A 16,330-nucleotide genomic window follows, 5' to 3' on the forward strand; every position below is an offset into this window, starting at 1 on the left:
ATTTGTCGGCAAGTTCTTGAACAAGCCGATGACGATGAAACATTCATGCAAAGGGTCATAACGGGTTAACCCGACAAAAGCCGGGTTAACAGCTATGACATCAGGACAAAAGTTCAATCATCGCAATGGATTGGCAAAGGATCTCGATACCTCAAGAAAACACATCAGTCTTGATCCAATGTCAAAGCAATGCTCTCTGTTTTTTCGATTTTAATGGAATCATGCATTTTGAATTTTTGCCTCAAGGTAAAACAGTGAACTGTGTGTACTATCAAGGCATTTTACAACAGTTACGTGAAAAAATCCACAAAAAGAGACCAGAGTTGCAGCGAAACTAGTCACGGTTCCTTCACCACAACAATGTGCCCACAGGGTGTAGTTTTGAGACTATTGATGACATTAAACCGAATTCATCACAGACCTTATAGGTCATTTCAGATGAGGCTATCCAGAACTGCTTCACAAAGCAGAAATACTGCTAGGAAAAGCATGTGAATAGTGAATAAGGGAGGAGTAGTACTTTGAAGTGAACAAGGATCAATAATCTGTAAAATTAATAATAAAGATTAAAAAAAATAAAGTTTGGTTATTTATTGAACAGACCTCGTAGGTTTTTAAAATAAGATTTGGTGTGAATTGAAAATAAGGTTACTTTGATGTATTTAAAACTAACTTATAGCTGTATCTGTTTATATTAATCTTTTTGTCTATATCTTCTTTATCATTTCTCATAACAAAAAAAATTAGATGAAAGTAACTGTAATTGGTCAAAGGCCTGTAGTTAACAGAAGAATTAATAAGTGGTTGTGTTGATATTATTCATTCTCAACCGTGTGACCAGAAAATATCTTACAAATTTTATATATTAGGCTCAATTGATGTAAGGCCAAGACTTTTTTTCACTACAATGATCTTTCAGGCCAGATTTGTAATTTTTTTAGTAAATAGAACTTACTTCACATAGTTCTTTGCTTACAGAGTATTTAAAGCAGTAGTTACAAAAAATAGCATACATTCAAATAAAATCAAGATTTAGTGAAATTAATATAATCTTGTATTTTATACAGTAAATAAAATCCCCATTGTTCGCAGCAAAATGTTTTTATGCATAATAAAATAATTCAAATATTTCTTTCATATATAAGGTAGACAAAATATTCAGTTTTAGAAACGTTTGGGTTGTATACATTTTATACTTGAAAATTGTAAAACGTATCATATAAACTTGTAGTTGTAATTATATATGTAGGTAATCACGGTTACACACCATAAACTGAAATAATAACGTTATGCATAATACATCAGCCATTGACAGATGTAGATATGTATTTTCTAAGACAAAATATAGTTATCACAGATATTATATTTCTCATAAAAATGTATGTATTATAGGTATTATTACTGGTTATCTTAAATAATAAAAAACGTGGTGAAATGTCAAAAAAACATTTCATCACTGAAAATACATATACTAATTTCATCAAAAATGTTTGTTGCTATTGCTTAACTGTGAAAATAAATCTGCACAAATACATCCCTACAAATTCATAACTTATAAACCACTACAATCGTGTAGCTTTCACAACAGTTTAATATTGTTAATGACTGATTCTATTTTAATTTAAAAATTAAATCGTTCAGAAGAAGAATAAATTAAACCTACATTTCCTGAAGTGTGTATTGCTTTACAGTGGTGTAAAATGTTACGATCATTTTTATAGAGCAAATACATACTTGTAAAATAGTCTCTTTTTCTCTTACTCATCCCCTCCTTCTTTCACCCTCTTGTCTAATCACACAAAGTTTTATTGAACAAAACAGTATAATTAGTTCTCAACATTTTGTGTTAAATGTTTTCCATTTTATTTTATAATGTACCTCTTTTAATGTTTCAGAAATTGGAAACTCATTTACAACAATCGGATATTACAGTTCCATCTGTGTGGCTCGATGTTGTCTGGTCATTAGTGGTACTTAAAAAAGCAACAAATAATCATATATCATCTGTCCTAAACAAAGAATTCATCCATAGATTAGCCAGCTCACAGTTAGGTAATTTTTTTTTTTTTGATTATTGTTTAATAATAATAAAAATAATAGTAACAGTGAATATTTGGTGACAATAATTATTAATATGAGGGTAAATCAAATATAAACGGGATTTTATTTTTTTTTTAAATGTATTTATTGAAAAATAAAAGGTAAATATAATTTATTTTTCTACATCGTTCCTGCTTTAGAAATAGATTTTTTCCAGCGAGAAGGTAGGTTTTTTATCGCAGCATTGTAGAATGAAGCTGGTTGCGTCAGGAGCCAATTGCTCACAAATCCCTCCGTGCCCTACCTCTGCCCTCCTAGAGCTTCTTAAAGTGGTCCAAAAAAATGAAAATCGTAAAGCGAGAGGTCTGGACTGTAGGGAGGATGATCAAGTTGAGTCCGGTGCATTTCTTCTAATTTTGAGACTATTTGAGCTGCAGTACGTGGCCTGGGATTTTCATGAGGAGGATCGCCTACTGAATCGGTTGTTCTTGTTTTTTGCAGTGACATATAGCCCTCACCTCGTTCAACATCTTGCAGTAGTAAGCAGCATTGATTGTATATCGCTCATGCAAAAAATTAGTGAGCTAAATGCTTAGCCGGTCAAAAAAAACGGTTGAAAAACCTTGCCAGCTGACAGTCAAGTCTTGGCTTTCACTGAGGCTGCCTCCCCTTTCCTTCACCACTCCATACTGGCACATTTCAACTAGGGAGTCTAGTGCTTTCTTTTTTCTGTTTAGCCTCCGGTAACTACCATTTAGATAATTCTTCAGAGGATGAATGAGGATGATATGTATGAGTGTAAATGAAGTGTAGTCTTGTACATTCTCAGTTCAACCATTCCTGAGATGTGTGGTTAATTGAAACCCAACCACCAAAGAACACCGGTATCCACGATCTAGTAAAAATATCTGCCCTTACTAGGACTTGAACGCTGTGACTCTCGACTTCCAAATCAGCTGATTTGGGAAGACGCGTTAACCACTAGACCAACCCGGTGGGTTAGGGAGTCTAGTGCTGGACCCATGTTTCATCACAAGTGATGATCCAACTGAAATATGCATCACCTTCTTTTGCAAACCTTCCTGCAAGCTTCTGATAGATCTCCAAACATCTCAACTTCTGATCTGCAATCAAAAGGTGAGGGACCCACCGACTCACACTTTACAGAATTGTAGGTCATTTTTGATGATCGCTTGACAGCTCCCATAACTTATTCCGACCTGTTCTGCAATTTCAGATACTCTCACCTGTCGATCATCTTCAAGATCGTCTCGAACCGCACGGATATTTCTGTCTGTAATGCCGGTCTGAGGACAGCGATCATGTTTCTGATTTTCCTATCGTTCTTGTTCTTCCTTGAACTCTATGCCAGGCAATCACACTAGTCCTTGATAGTATTTGTAGTTTTTGATTCCCAAACTGTGCAGCAGTCAATCTACGGAAAATTTCCATCACTTGGAACTCCTTCACGAGCAAAAAATTGTATAATTATGCGTTGCACAGTGGAGGAATTGTTGCTTTGAAATTATGAGTATTACCGACGAGTTGGTTGGGAGCGGAATGACCGGCTCTCCCCACTCCTAATGATCTCACCCAAGCATACTAAAAGCACAGGCCCAGTTCTACCAACCATAGACACTCAGAAATAAAAATCCCATTTATATTTGATTTACCCCCTCGTATATACCTATTTGAACAAAAAAACAATACTATGAGCAAAGAAGTTATATTTAATAGCTTCCTGGTGACTTATAGGAATTCTGTATGGCAGTTAATGCCATACAGATTGGCATTAATTGCCACATTATAAATTATTTGAAAAATATATTAAAAATGACATAAATGTAGTCAACATTTACTGCACACTCGTATACTCATACTAGACAGGGAAGTCTACTTTGAAGGCTGTTGATTTGTATGATAAAAAATAAGTAATGTACTATTATTGAAGCGTTTTCTTATCTGTTTATTTCTGTCTTGCAACTTCACTTGATTATTCTAAAATACTTTCAAGGTTATAATTTCAATCATAAGGTTAAATTTTAAAAAAATAATGCATTAAAATAAATTGTGCATGTTCACTGGTAGTATTGCACACTCATATAATCAACAATAATGGTCATTCTTTTATAGGTTCACATTGTTATAGTGTTGAAATCGAGGTCATTGTCCTGCCTCCCACACTGAATGATTTTGTATCCTGATGGCTTTTTTGTATTGGAAGAAGATATTATCATTTAGAGGAGGTTCGGGATCTTTATAAAGTTTAATAAATTTAAAATTCTTTTAAGACATCAATTTAAAAGAATTGCCTTAAATTCGACAGAAATAATACATAGTTTAAAATTTTGTACAAAATCTGTGTAGTTGTGATTCTCCATTAATAAATAAGCTTTGATTAATGGTTTTCCTGTTATCAGTTACTTAAATTTTCTACTAATTTTTCTTGAAATTTTTATCCTATTTGAAAAATGAAATTTTATTGCATTCATCTCATTCACGTTTATATATTCCAGATCACATTCACTAATTGTGCTTGTGTTTTGGTTCTAAAGTTTTAAACATTTTATTGTTTGTTATGATTGTAATACTTGTTTTTCTTTTTTTAAATTATTTTTGACATTAAATCAGTGTAACTTGTTAAAGTAAATTTCATGTCGGACATTATTTGCTTACTAATTATCTATAGTATTAATATTGTAGATATTAACCAAGGCTATATATTTAAACACATTCAAACTGTCTTCATAATAGTTCTTGGTCTTCATGTGGTTCTTGAATATTAATAAAAATCATTTATGTTATTGTATTGTATATGCTGCTATTATATGCACGTCTGGATAATAAAAATAAGGTTTTATGATGATGTCATGAGAATTAATGAATGCACATACTTTGTAATGTTAAACACTCATAACTACTATTAAAAAATTTATCATTGTATAAAATGATTATTATTAATCAATATTTATGTATTTTAATTTTTTCCCCTATTTCAGATGATATAAGCACAATATCAAAAGTTAAACTTTTAAATATTAATGCTGCTGCAAAGTTAATTTCAACTGATTATACTGGTAAGTATTATCACTGATAGAATTTACTATATTTAAAATTTTATATGTTATGGACCAAACGTTGCTCAGCAGTCTGAAAATCATAAGCTATTATACAAGGGGATACTGAAATGTAATGTACAGTTGCTCATAACTCGCAAATAAAAATAAATATTCAAACAAAACAAATACGGCATAAAAGTACATTTTATTTGCTATAAATACTTATATTTTTTTTTTCACGTGATCTCTGTTTACAACTACAGATTTCTCTCAACAGTGAACCAGTTTTCTAATTTCATCATTGAGAATGCTGGAAATCTTTCTTTCCTTGATTTCATTACCTCCTTCATCATCAAGGGAAATGAATACCCTTAAATAACCCTCTTTAATTACATAAAAGAAGTGAAGATTGCAGGGCACCAAATCTGGTAAGTATGAATGGTGTGGAATAAATTCAACTCCCAAGAACCTTTGCAGTTGCTTGCAATGTAGGTACCATCTTACTCTGAACGTAGGGAAAATAATTAAAATTTTGTATAAATTAAATTGTATATATTTTTAAATTTAAGTTTTAAATTTTGGTGTATTGTACCTTATATTTACATTATAAATATGACAAAATCGATCCCATCTACATGAATGCACTTTGTGAGTTTATGGTACTGTATCATATATCTAATAAGTTCAGCCAAATTTTTTTGTGTATTGTTCTCAATATCTCTTTGGTAACTAGAATAAACTTAAAATTTTAAGTAAATCTTTTGAAAGAAGATTTTAGATCAATGTCTTAGAATCCTTTTATGAGAAATCAGCTAATTTGGGGAAATTAATTTAGAGAATTTAGGCTTTCTGAAAATAAGCACAGTAATCTTCATCTTATTGAAACCAGTTTTTCATGAGAAAATATTCTATATGGTCAATAAGAAATGAATTTTGAACGTATCATTTGAATATCTGAATTGACTATATCGGGTCTTCCTTGTTTGCCATAAAAACTGTTGTCTGGTAGGTGGCACTACAGTGGTCACTTATTCACTATATTAACTTCTCCATAGAATTGTTTAGAATTTTTGTCTGTCCTGTACCAATACTTTTGTTTATTCGCGAACTATTTAATTGAAAGTGTGTGTTATCAGTCATTGAACTCTCATCTTCTAAACATGATGAAATTTCTCTAACAAAGTTTACTAGGTTTTCAAGGTACATGATTTTAAATATTTTATAATCTGAATTTTATATGACTGAAAAACCCAGATATTGGTGCAAAATCAGTTGCATTGATATAAAAAAAATTGATTGTTTAACTGTTCTTTTTCAATTTTTTTTCAAAAGATCATTGTTTTTCAAACTTCGGTTTTGTTCTTTTTCAAAAAACCAGTTACATCTGGGCCTCCCATGACCCCTGTATGAAAATGACCTCACAGTACGAAAATCTGATGTGAAAACAATTAGCATACATTTAATATCAAGTAATAATTGTTGAAATTTTCATGTATAAAATTAAACTTTGGTGTACATATTCTCATCAGTATGGTCTTTTCATGTCATAATTGTTTAATAGATAACCTTAAACAATAGACAAGCTTTCTAGAATTCCATTATATACTGTTTCTGTAAGTTTGTTGTTTTTTTACCTCATAAATGTAATTCCTATTTTAATAAAGTTTTACTTAGAAAGTTAATCATAGGACATGATTTAAATATATGCCACCCTTTTAATATCAAACATAACAAGGACTGCCTCTTGAGAAGCACTCCTCTTCGAACACCGAAGAAAGCATTACAAGCCTTTTTGTCAGCATATTGAAAGCAGTTCTTGAATCGAAGATTCTCATCAAGATACTACCTAGATACTTCTGCAGCAGGGCATAACCTAATTCTTGATCTGCCATCGATACAGAAGGTCATTATGTAACAGCTGTTCTGCCCTTGAGCAACAACATTGTTTTCCCTGGACTAAACACAATCTCTGTTGCAAACTCCACAACTGGAGTATCTTAAAGCAGCAGAAACCGCTATGATAAGAGTTGTAAATTAATATATTTACTACTGTTGTTTTGATTTCACATTAAAAAATGCGTAGTTTTACTAAAGCATATATCCTTACATAGAAGAGTTTTTCATATTTTTGTTAACTTTTCTGAACATTATGTTAACTATATTTTTTGTTTCAGTTTTCTGTTTAAAACATTTGTATATCTTTTTTATATATTAATTTTTTTTTTTAATTGGAGTAATAATACAAAAAGAAAATATATAACGTAAAATTATTCATTTTTATGGCTTCTTGTTGATTTTTTTTTTTTAAACTAAACATTTTAAACAAGATCTGATTGAAAATTAATATGCCTCAAGTATATATACTTTTAAGTTAAAACATAAAAATATTTTATACCTGCATAGATTAATCTAGGAATAATAAAATTCTTTGTACCCTGTATCTTGTAGTGTGTAGAAACTAAATACTTTATTTTAATGAGTTATTATTTAATTCTAGAGGACAGAATTTCTTAATATTTGAAGCTACTGACTGATGATCTCTATCTAAATTGTTATAAAGCAATAATGTAAATCTTAGGATAGAGTCGTGTGAGGTAAAACTATCAGTGTTATTCTAAATTTGATCTAACCTCTTCGTATTTTTTATTTTATTTGAATTTAATTAATTTTTTCAGGGCCATTTTTAGATTCAAGTACTGATTTTGTAGATACTGAAGTTCCAAGAGCAAAAGAAAAGCAAACTTTAGTAGCATGTGTAAGTGAAACACTTTCAAACTTATTACCATCTTCTGTTTATATGAAAACAAACATCAATACAGGAATGGGTTATATTATCGGTGAGTAATCTGATGCATGTTTTGATTGTTTATTTAATACTTTTCTTTTTGTGACCATTCATCTCTACACTTATATCAAGAATAATGTGTACTATTAATAAAACTAAGTCAATAATTAATAATATTAATTATTGACTTAGTTTTATTTTCCATCATATCTAAAAGATACTGTCAATATTTTGATAAAAATTTTGGATTTAATGTACACGTATACTCCCTTTACACACCTGTCTCCATTATTTGTACTCTAATATATGCATTACACCACCGTTTCTCAACCTGGGGATCATGGTGATGTAAAATGGGTTGGGGTCGTGAAATTAGCTTACAATTTTCCATGTGTACATTTAAAAGTTTCTCCATGCATGGATCTACATTAGGAACACGCAAATTGCTTTCAAGTGATTCCTGTATTTATTTTTTGACGCAACCATAGAGGAAAAACCCTTTTACAAAGTTAAGATGTGGGGAAAGGGATTATTATTTTCGGTAATTCTGTGAGTGTTTCCTATATTCACTTTGATGAGCTAACCAAAACATATTTAAATCTTGAGATGTGAATTGTAGATCATCCAACAAGGCATTAGTAAAGATCATGACAACAAGGATATTAGTACAATTCAAAAATTCTATTATACAAGTTCCACATTAACCCATGAAGCAGCTCAGTTAATAAAAAACTTAGCTATTACTGATGCTAATTACCCTGTTGCTTGGAAATTATTACAAGACCATTATGAAAATAAAAGATGGATTGCTTCAGCGCATGTTAGAGAGATAATTAACGTTAAGGTAGTAAGTAAGGAAGATGCCAGTGAATTATGTCAGTTTATCAATACGGCAATTAGCAATTTTAACACTCTCAATGTTTTAAATATTCAAACACCAATTCATGAAATAATCTTGAGTCTACTGTATGTAGATAGATTAGGTGCAAAAACTAAATGTGAATGGGAATTAAAAAATTCTACACAAAATTTTACAATAACAATAAACAGTATGCCATGCAACATTATTAACTGCAGTTCTTGAAATTTATCTACAAATTTGAAGTTATATTTTGAGATTTTGAAATGCAATAAAAGAGTAAGACCAGGTACTTATCCAATTCTTTTTGAAACTGAATTAGGATGGATATTATCAGGAAAATTTCAGTCAGAAAATTCCTCTCCAGGTCTTCAAACCACATGTTTAACATTAAGTAATGATCAACTTCAACAGCAGCTCAAACAGTTTTGGGAATTAGAGAATTTGGCATTTCCACCCAAGGAGCAAGACGAGTGTGAACAGTACTATCGAAACATGACAACCAGGAATACTTCAGGTCACTTTATCATGAGACTTAATCTAAAACCAGATCATCACCTTTGGGAGACTCTTTCGAGCAAGCAAGTTTGAGATTTCAAAACAAGTTTGAGAGAAAGGGCTTCAAAGAGATCCAAACTTCGTCTAGAATATTCCAAATTTTTTCAAGAATATGAAAAACTTGGTCATATGAAACCAGTCTCACTTCAAAATAATGGTTGTAAACAAACGTGTATTACCTTCCACATCATGTTGTATTTAAACAGAATAGTACTACAACCAAACTTCAACTAGTTTTTGATGGTTCAGCACAAACATCAACTGGAATCTCCCTTAATGACAGCTTAATGATTGGTCCTATGGTGCTACAAGATTTATGGTCGATTATTATAAGATTCAGAACCCATGCCATTGCATTAACAGAAGATATTGAAAAAATGTACCACCAAATTAAAATTCATCCTGAAGATCGCAGCCTTCAACGCATTTTTCGGCGGGTATCACCTAATCGGGTATCTAATCAAATTCAGTGTTACGAACTTCAGACAGTAACTTACAGCACTGCATCAGCTCCATTCTTGGCTAGAAGGTCTTTACAACAATTAGCAGAAGGAAAAAAGGACAAATATCCAACTGCATCCAAAATTTTATGTCGTGATTTTTACGTTGATGACTTGGTTTCAGGCGCTAATGATATCAATACAGCCTTAACAATCCAATCAGAATTAATAGACTTGTTAAGTTCTGGTGGATTTCAACTGAGACGTTGGAGTTCTAATCATAAATCTCTTTCAAATTCTTACCTCAAGAACTTTTAACGACAAACACATCAACTCAAATTGAAAAGAAAGATATCATTCAAACATTAGGCTTTAAGTGGTTTCCTGAAACAGATATGTTTTCTGTTTCTATCAAATTTCAATCATTTAAGGAGGCAATAACAAAAAGATCAGTAGCATCAACAGTAGCTTCTATTTATGGTCTGATTTATTTAATCAGCCCTCTTGTAATCTGTTAGAAAATATTTTTGCAGCATTTGTGGCTTAGTGGTATTGGTTGGGATGATAATTTACTATCATCGTTGCTGCAGAAGTGGCATATTTTAACGTCACAACTTCCTTTAATTGACATTATTAAAATAAAGAGATAGGTTCTAATTGATATCCTATAAATAATGAAATACACAGTTTCTGCGATGCCTCACAATAAGCTTATGGTGCTTGCTTATACCTGTGTTCCTTCATTTTCATGATCTGCTAATAGTTTTGTCAACCATTTTGTGCAGATTTTTTGGCCTCATCATCCCTTCTAAAATCTTTGCTGTCTAAAAATTGTTCTAGTATTGGTCTAAAATTGTTAAATGAAAATCACTGTGGGTTAGATTAGGCTGTACTGGGTACATGTACTTCCCATTAAAATGTTTGAATATGTGCTTGAGTTAATGCAGAAACGTGCACAACCAAAAAATAAACAATGCAGTTTGCCAATCGGCTCTTTCATTTATTTTGTATTGCGTGATGGAGCCGGTTATGTGTTTTACAGTATATCTTTGAATTTATTGTTGTTCCAGTTTACATGAAGTTAACTTACGAACCGTCTTTCTGATCTCAGAAAATGTTTACCATAACTTATTGCATTTTCTTGGCTTCCTTCGGTTTTAAAGAGTAAATCTAATTTCAATATTTTGCATCCATTCTTCAGTTACAAGAAAACAATTGTTTTCATTAACTTAGTGTCACCTTTTATTGGTCATGATGCAACATTCTCATACACTTGATTTATTTTTAACCTCATCTCTATACGCTTTGCTTGTTTATCTGTAAATTTCTGCAGGGCAAAGATTTCTTGCAATTAATAACCAAGTATTGCTTTAATTTCACATTTCAAGATTTTTTAATGGTTGAGTTTTCTGCAACAGCCATTTTTCTTAAATTATTCTTTAATTCTGCACTCTATAAAGAAAAAATTTTTTTGTACTGAACCAAATGTTTTACAAATTCTTTTTGTAACATAAGTAGCTTTATAATGTGGTAGAAGAAGCATCCATTATAAATGTTTGAATCTAGGCTATCTGTTAAAGAAGACCACAGTAATTATAATAACCGTAGATTATTTACAGACCTCATTCTTGTTTGTTGGGTTCTATGTATTTACAGATACATCTCTTAACGTACCAAACATAAAGTATAACGCAACACTTTGTTTTTATCGGGACTTAACGTACAAGGGATGAAACTTATTACAAGTTGTGACTAAATAAAGCAAGGTAAGACATAATCAAGCAATTTTAAGTAAAAATAAAGCAAGGTAAGACAAACTTAAGATTTCTAGATTACTATACAATTCAGCCATTCATAAAAATTCAAATACTTAACATATATATATATATATATTTTTGGTGCATATTATTTTTATTATATTAATATTTATTTTTAATTATAATATTCTCACTCAAAATTTTGTGATTAGATTATTAATTTGTGATAATTATTGATTGCAGATGGGGAATGTGTTGTGGATTCAAATCTTACTCCATTACCTCTTATTGATAAAAAGAACGGTAATCCAATTGATAGGTCACAACCTGGTGTTAGAAAAGGCCATAAGTTAGTATTTTCTGTTTTGTTATGATATTCTTTGCTATGTGTAACAGTTGTTAAACAATCTTCATCATTAGAAATGCGTGTGTGTGTGCACACGCGCACGTTTGAAATCAAATACAACCAAATACCTCATTTAATAAAGAGGATACATTCCACAGACCAACTTTGTTAAACAAAATGTGATTATCAGAGGTAAAACTATTATGGTCAGATTAGGGATAAGTTCCTTGATAAATAATATACATATATATGTATGTAATTTTTATTTAATAAATTTTTAATATGTTAAAGGCGTCAACATTCAAAATATTTGATTGATAAAAAAAATATTTTTTTTTTGTATTTGTATTAATAAAAAAATTTTTACATCATGAATCATTTAATAATTACATAAATGTTAAGGAAATCTGAAGATATACATACATCGAGGCATTATCAGAGCTAACATTAAATGAGTTGTGGCTGTATTTAGAAAAAAATAGAAGAAAAAATTGTAATTAAGAATAACAATAAAATAGTAATAATAAATAAACATTAAAAGATGAGTATATTACCTATATTCATAAAATTAAAACAATCTTTCCATCATTTGAGTTGTTTAAAATATTATGACAATTTTTATTTAGCAATTTTTTAATTTTAAAAATGCTTTGAAGTACTACTTGTTCTCTGCAGTGTTTTATAAGTGTTGGTTATTCAGTTATTATTTTTGTTATTTACTGATTCCTAGTATCATCTTGTGATGAGCTCTTAATAAATCCAAACAGTCTTGTAGTTTTAGGTTTCAGATAATTTTATTTTTATGAAAGGTTACTGAATACTTCATAGTTTTCAAATTTATTGTTCAACACAACTAATTTTAATTGTGTTGCAAGTTGGTTATTTTTACATAATTAACACTGAACGAATATATTATAAAAGATTAAATTTTCTGAAGGAGTGAGGTTGCCAGCAGTTGAATGTTATCTAAGTTAAGCTGAAGGATTGTTATAAATTTATTTCAAGTGTTTACGAAAGAAAAATATTGATATCTTTTATAATTACTATGTGAGATACAAAAAACTTCACGAAAAACTAAAATATTATACAGAATTTCTTAGTATCTAGAAAATAGAAATACAGTTAAATGTGACATTTGATAATGGTATTTTATCAGAATATAGGTTTTACATGATATAAACTATGAAACAAGGATTATCAGAGCCCTACATTACAGTCAGTATGGTTGTGTTATTAAAAATGTTTATGTTTATAAAATATTTCAAATTTTCATTCTGAATCGAAGAATATTAAAATCATTTGATTGTTTTATAATCATGTACATCAAATATATTGTAATTTTTTTTTAGCAGAAAATTAACAGTCATATTTCGTAAACACCAAGTGGTATTCAGCATAGAAAAATAATTATATTAAGTTTTTATAGGATAGCTTCTAATCTATTTAAAAAAACAAAACATTTGAACTTATTTTAAGAGGCTTTATGTAACATTCAGTGGAATTTGCTCATTTAATCTTTCCAAAATCATAAGAAAATGAACAGTTTTTATATCTATTTTTCACTTTGCAAAAATCTATTGTTTACTTTGCAAACAATACCGAACTTAAAAAAATAGTCTATGAACATAATTAAAATTTTCTTAATATGTAATCTAGATTTTAAATTTCTACAAAATATTAAACCAAGATAAGTATAATCTAAAACAAACAATAATCCAGGTATTTCACATTGATTACATACACAAAGTTTCCATTAATTTAATGATGTAGAATTACCTAGTTATAGAATAGATAGATAACAAAATAACTGCTGTTTCATCTGAAAAACAGTAAAATTCTTCTTTCACCTAACTTGCAATATTCCAAATATATTTTCCATTTAACAGCAAAAAGAAAAGAATTGATCCCAAGACAGTTGATTAACTACATAATCGACCGTAATTATTTTTTATCCCATTGAAGTATTTTTTCTAACCTGAACACAATATTACCTTAAGGATGTAAGATTTAAAAACTCTTTTTCTTATGTTGCCTGATCTGCTTAGTGAACTTTTTTACAGTATTTTATTTCATAATTTTAGTTGATTTACATAACCTTGGTCTTTTGAAATAAAGGTCCATTTTGAAATAAAAACAAAACTGAAAAATATGAACAAACTTCATTACTTATGCATCATAAAAACTACATTTATTTACTACTTTTCTAGATAGCTGCATTCAAAATTAACATATTTTTCATAGTTTTTCACTAACTTCTTCATTCCTTCTTCAAGAAATTCTGCCGCCATGACTTAAACTTCACAGTAACACCATTTTTCAATTTGTTGTCGTCAGACCTTTGTGATGTAAGCCATGTTTAAGGTGAAGAAAAAAAATGATCACTGGGAGTTAAGTCAGGGCTGTAGGATGGATTGATTGAAGATTTTTTAATGAAATTATTCAATTAGCCTTTTTTGTTTGAATTGAATTTTAGTCAGATTTATTACTTACACTTAGGAGATAATCTTTAGTTATTATTTTTTTAAATTTACTGATTATTTTATATAACAATAGCATTTTTTTTTTTTTTTAATTTCAGGATAGCAATATTAGTTCTTGATTACCATGATTTCACCAAAGGTCATAGAGATCCAGCTGGTTTAGCAAGTCTTATGATTGAATTGACAAAAAAATCTGGATATAAAGTAATTACTGTACCGTATTATGATTTCAATTCAAAAGATAAATTGGTTACTAGAGTTCAGTACCTTGAACAACAGTTAAAAAGTGTTGTGAAAAATGCAACTTCATCATAAAAAAAATAAAATGTAGTTATTTTAATAAATTGAATTATGTTTTATTTATTATTTGTTTAAATACTTGCCAGCATAATAATCTACCTATTGATACTCCTCAATTAACTGTTTAAAAAAACTTTTATATTTCTATAATTATGCTTCAGTTAATATAGTAATTAAGTTTAGTATCATATAATTATGAGCAAACTTTTATAAAGTTTTGCTGTTTATATTTTTACAGTAAATATCTAGTTATCTATTTTATTGCTTTGTTATTACATCATTTATCATAAATACAGTATCATAATGTTGTATAAAATAATTTCTTTTTGTAATTTTATTATGTTAATTATTCAGAACAAGTTACTTTTATACATTACAATTTACCAATTTCCATGGCAGAGTGGTAGCATGTTGGTCTTTGATTTGGAGGTCCCAGGTTCAAATCCTGGTCAGGCATGAGGTTTTCAGTCACTATAAAATTTAATTTCCATATTCTCACATACTATCTTCGAAGTTTGTAGAGTGAATTATTTCGTCAAAGCAAAACAAAAATTCATTGATCATAGACTTTTTACTCTATATGAAAAGAATTTTCATGGAATATCCACTCAGTATGTAAGATCCTGATTGAGTCACATTTTATTATTTCTAATATTTCTTAAGACCTTTCAGTATAATTTTTTACAACTTTACCATTTAGTATTCATGAGTTTTTGTAATATTGCCCATTACATTTTGTTTAATCAGGAATGATAAGATAATTGGGTTTACCTTTTAAATCACAGATTTTTAAGAAATAATTATTTCTTGTGGAGCAGTTTTTTTTTACTGAAAAAAAGATAAAAAATAACATTTAAATTTCCTTTAGTAGTACTTGACAGTTTTATATATATATATATATATATATATATATTTATAGTAAGAGAGCTTTATAAAAATCCTGAAGTTCACTAGTATCAGCTATATGGTATTCTCTCAAATGTTTCTTCATCTACTATATTTTTCTTCACTGGCTGATCTGAATTGCAAGTGTATGTAACTTGTATTCATAAATGAGTTTTTTTTACTGCACTATATAAATAATAATGAATTATAACAATAAATTTATATATTAAAAAAAAAAAACCCTACTTTGTTCGACTGATAAATGCTCTCGTTATTTCTTTTTGTTAAGAAATAAATAAAAATTGAGACACTTTTCCTTTTTTATTAAATTATTTGTCTTTTATTCATTGAGCTCCTCAAAATAACCATTTACAGCAGCAATAACTTACTTGTTTCTTTTAAATCATTATTCACCAAGCCATTTTTTGAGGTTAGGAAATAGGTGGTAGCCGCTGGGTGCTTAATCAGGTGAATAAGGCAAATGAGCAAGCAATTTTAACTTTTTAATTCATTGATTTTACCCATTGTGACAAAACTGACAAATCTGCTGGTGCATTGTCATGGCAAAACAAGATTTCTTTTTGCTAGATGTCGTTTATTTTTAATTTTGCTGTTCAAATACTGCAGTAAGTTTGTTTAGTACTCACCACTGATAGTTTTACTCTTTTCAAGATAATCAATAAAGACAATCCTGTTTCTATCCCAGGAAACTGTCACCATAACCTTGTTGGCTGTCAAAGTTGTCTTTGCCTTCTTTGGGGTTGGTTCACTTTCCTCTCCACTTTTTTTATTGTCGTTTACTTTTAAGAGTGTGGTGGACT

The 16,330-nt window shown here is 29.6% G+C and overlaps 1 protein-coding gene across 2 annotated transcripts in view; it reads left to right on the top strand.

Moving 5' to 3' along the window:
* The window catches only part of LOC142330530 (FAST kinase domain-containing protein 4), a 55,676-nt gene extending 40,989 nt beyond the window's left edge, over positions 1-14,687 (top strand). For both annotated transcript variants that reach the window (XM_075375865.1, XM_075375866.1), the window contains exons 8-12: positions 1,896-2,052; positions 5,040-5,117; positions 7,775-7,936; positions 11,742-11,847; positions 14,423-14,687. In XM_075375865.1, the coding sequence (XP_075231980.1) occupies positions 1,896-2,052; positions 5,040-5,117; positions 7,775-7,936; positions 11,742-11,847; positions 14,423-14,639 (720 nt within the window). In that variant the 3' untranslated portion in view covers positions 14,640-14,687. The remainder of the gene's footprint in view (positions 1-1,895; positions 2,053-5,039; positions 5,118-7,774; positions 7,937-11,741; positions 11,848-14,422) is intronic.
* The last annotated feature ends 1,643 nt before the right edge of the window (positions 14,688-16,330 follow it).

The sequence above is a fragment of the Lycorma delicatula genome, chromosome 9, assembly GCF_047948215.1.
Source record: "Lycorma delicatula isolate Av1 chromosome 9, ASM4794821v1, whole genome shotgun sequence".
In the NCBI taxonomy this organism is placed as follows: domain Eukaryota; kingdom Metazoa; phylum Arthropoda; class Insecta; order Hemiptera; family Fulgoridae; genus Lycorma; species Lycorma delicatula.